A 2,500-nucleotide genomic window follows, 5' to 3' on the forward strand; every position below is an offset into this window, starting at 1 on the left:
GCCAATCAGCTTCATCACGTTAAAGGCAGGCAGGCAGGGAGAGAAGAACGCACCCATCCTGAGAGAAAGAGAGAAAGAGAGAGAGACAGAGAGAGAGAGAAAGAGAGTGAGAGAGAGAGAGAGAGAGAGAGAGAGAGAGAGAGTGAGAGACAGAGAGAAAGAGAGACAGAGAGACAGTGAGAGAGAGACAGAGAGAGACAGAAAGAGAGACAGAGAGACAGAGAGAGAGTGAGAGACAGAGAGAGACAGGGAGAGAGAGAGAGAGAGAGAGAGAGAGGGCGGCAGGGGGCGATGAGAGAGAGGAGAGGAGATTTACATCACTTACACACACGCGCGCACACACACACACACACACACACACACACACACACACACACACACACACACACACACACACACACACACACTCTGCTGCAGGGGTCAGTGTCCTCCCCATATAAAACACATTACAGCCCATGACTCCTGGCTTCGGACCATTACATTTTCCAGGAGCAAAACGACGCATCTGAAATGAACTGAGGAAATACTACCCTGTAACCACGGGGTGTGTAATAGAAAGATCCCAGACAGGGCAGGGCCTTCTCTATGGGGTTAGGGGGCGTGGCCTGGCCTACAGCCAATTACAGCCGCTCTGTCCTCTACCAGCGCAGGATCACTGGTTCAGTAGTGCTGTGTCATCACATTGAGTCTGTTATCACACATACCAGATCATCCCTTGGTTGTATATCAGGTGGAGGACATTCTCTGCTATCTTGAACTCTCCGTATTCAGGCTATCAGAGAGGGGAAAAGAGATTAGGGAGAGAAAATTAACGAGGAGGGAAAGATTAGGGAGAGAAAATGAGCAGAGAACGTCGATTTTTAGATGTGGTTATCTATGTTCCTCTGTATCTCTTCCTCACTCCTGCTAGCGTAAAACAAAGGCATGAATCTTGTCATGGTGGAGATGCTCTCGACGTACAAACTTGCTTTCCAGGTCCCAGCAGCAGCAGTCGCTGAGGTAGCGAACCACCAGGCCCCGGATGAAGTCTATCAGCAGGATACTGGCCACTGTGAAGATCATGTCAATGATGGACAGCTTCAGCATCTCCTAGGAACACACACACACACACACGCACACACACACGCACACGGACGGTTCGGCTCACTCTTTCCTTGTAGGAGTGTCTCTTTATCCCCTGAAACACAATACACTATCGAATTGATCTGAACCAAAACAATTGGTGTAATGCACATTCCTCACTGGTGACAGCTTCATTATGTTAAAGTCTGCCTTTACATTTTCGATCCATACTGAATCTATACTTCAGGGTCGTGTTTTGGAAAAGGATTGCAGCCGGACGAGACATTTTCATTTTTCTTGTCAGCATAATGCTTATAGGGCCTATTAGTGGTAGCCATCTCAGGGACACGACTGATGATCATCCAGTCAGTGAATGATGGGGCTGTGATGGTTATTAGCGCTTGCTGCTCTACGGGCAGCTAGGCTTACATGGCCGGCCGAGCCAGGGTTATATTTCATAGACCATCTTTAATGTTGTTGCTCTGTGAGTCACTGTGGTGTAGTGGAAGGTACAGTGGAAGGTACAGTACAGTATATGGAGGTATATGGAGTATCCCCACTTCTTTATCCATGGGCCCACAGTATACCCACTTCTTTAAACACCACTAATGTAAAAACTGTAACATTTCTGCTACACTGTATACTTATTTAGTCAGAGTATACCCACTTCTTTAAAGACCACTAATGTAAAAACTAACATTTCTGCTAGTGTATACTTATTTAGTCCGAGTATACCCACTTCTTTAAACACCACCAATGTAAAAACTAAAATTTCTGCTGCAGTGTATACTTATTTAGTCCGAGTATACCCACTTCTTTAAAGACCACTAGTGTAAATGGTAAATGGTAAAGGGACTGCACTTATATAGCGCTTTTTCACCTTAGCGGCACAGCAAAGCGCTCTACAATGGCCTCTCATATATCAGTGTATACTTATTTAGTCCGAGTATACCCACTTCTTTAAACACCACTGCACCCCTGCTGTGAGTGATACAGCCTTATAACTGTAGAGGTCCTAATCTTTACCAAAACACTAACACCCCTGTTTTAACAGCTAATTCGTGAGTAGAGTCAGTTACTATAAGACTAGTCTGGCTCAACAGATGAAGGTTTTTGATGAAGGTTTATCTGAATCAGAGTCAATCCCCTGTTGGGTACCGCTGAGGAAACATAAAACAAGCTTAGCGCCCCCAAGACGATTGAGATTGGAATAAGGAAATACAGCGTCCCCCCCCCTATCTCAGAATGATAATGGGGTACAGCCAGACCCTTCTCCAGCGCTGGAACAGAAATATAGTGTGGAGAAAGATCTGGCTACCCGAGGCTAATGACCCCTGCCCTTCCTGGCCAGGAGTGACCCCAGCAGAGGGCAGAGAGCTGAGCAGCGGTATCACCTGTCCCACGTAGGTCTCCCAGCAGGGGTCCTTGTTCTTCTCAA

General features: G+C 46.6%; 1 protein-coding gene across 1 annotated transcript in view; it reads right to left on the reverse strand.

Annotated features, from left to right (window-relative positions):
- Nucleotides 1-2,500, reverse strand: part of tmc3 (transmembrane channel like 3) — a gene marked incomplete at both ends in the record, with an annotated part of 23,599 nt that overhangs the window by 4,980 nt on the left and 16,119 nt on the right. The window contains 4 exons of the mRNA XM_084436955.1: nucleotides 1-58; nucleotides 705-772; nucleotides 961-1,089; nucleotides 2,457-2,500. The exon at nucleotides 1-58 is cut by the window's left edge and continues 71 nt beyond it; the exon at nucleotides 2,457-2,500 is cut by the window's right edge and continues 208 nt beyond it. Coding sequence (XP_084293081.1) covers nucleotides 1-58; nucleotides 705-772; nucleotides 961-1,089; nucleotides 2,457-2,500 — 299 coding nt within the window. The remainder of the gene's footprint in view (nucleotides 59-704; nucleotides 773-960; nucleotides 1,090-2,456) is intronic.

Source organism: Borostomias antarcticus (genome assembly GCF_949987555.1).
Source record: "Borostomias antarcticus genome assembly, chromosome: 4".
NCBI lineage: Eukaryota > Metazoa > Chordata > Actinopteri > Stomiiformes > Stomiidae > Borostomias > Borostomias antarcticus.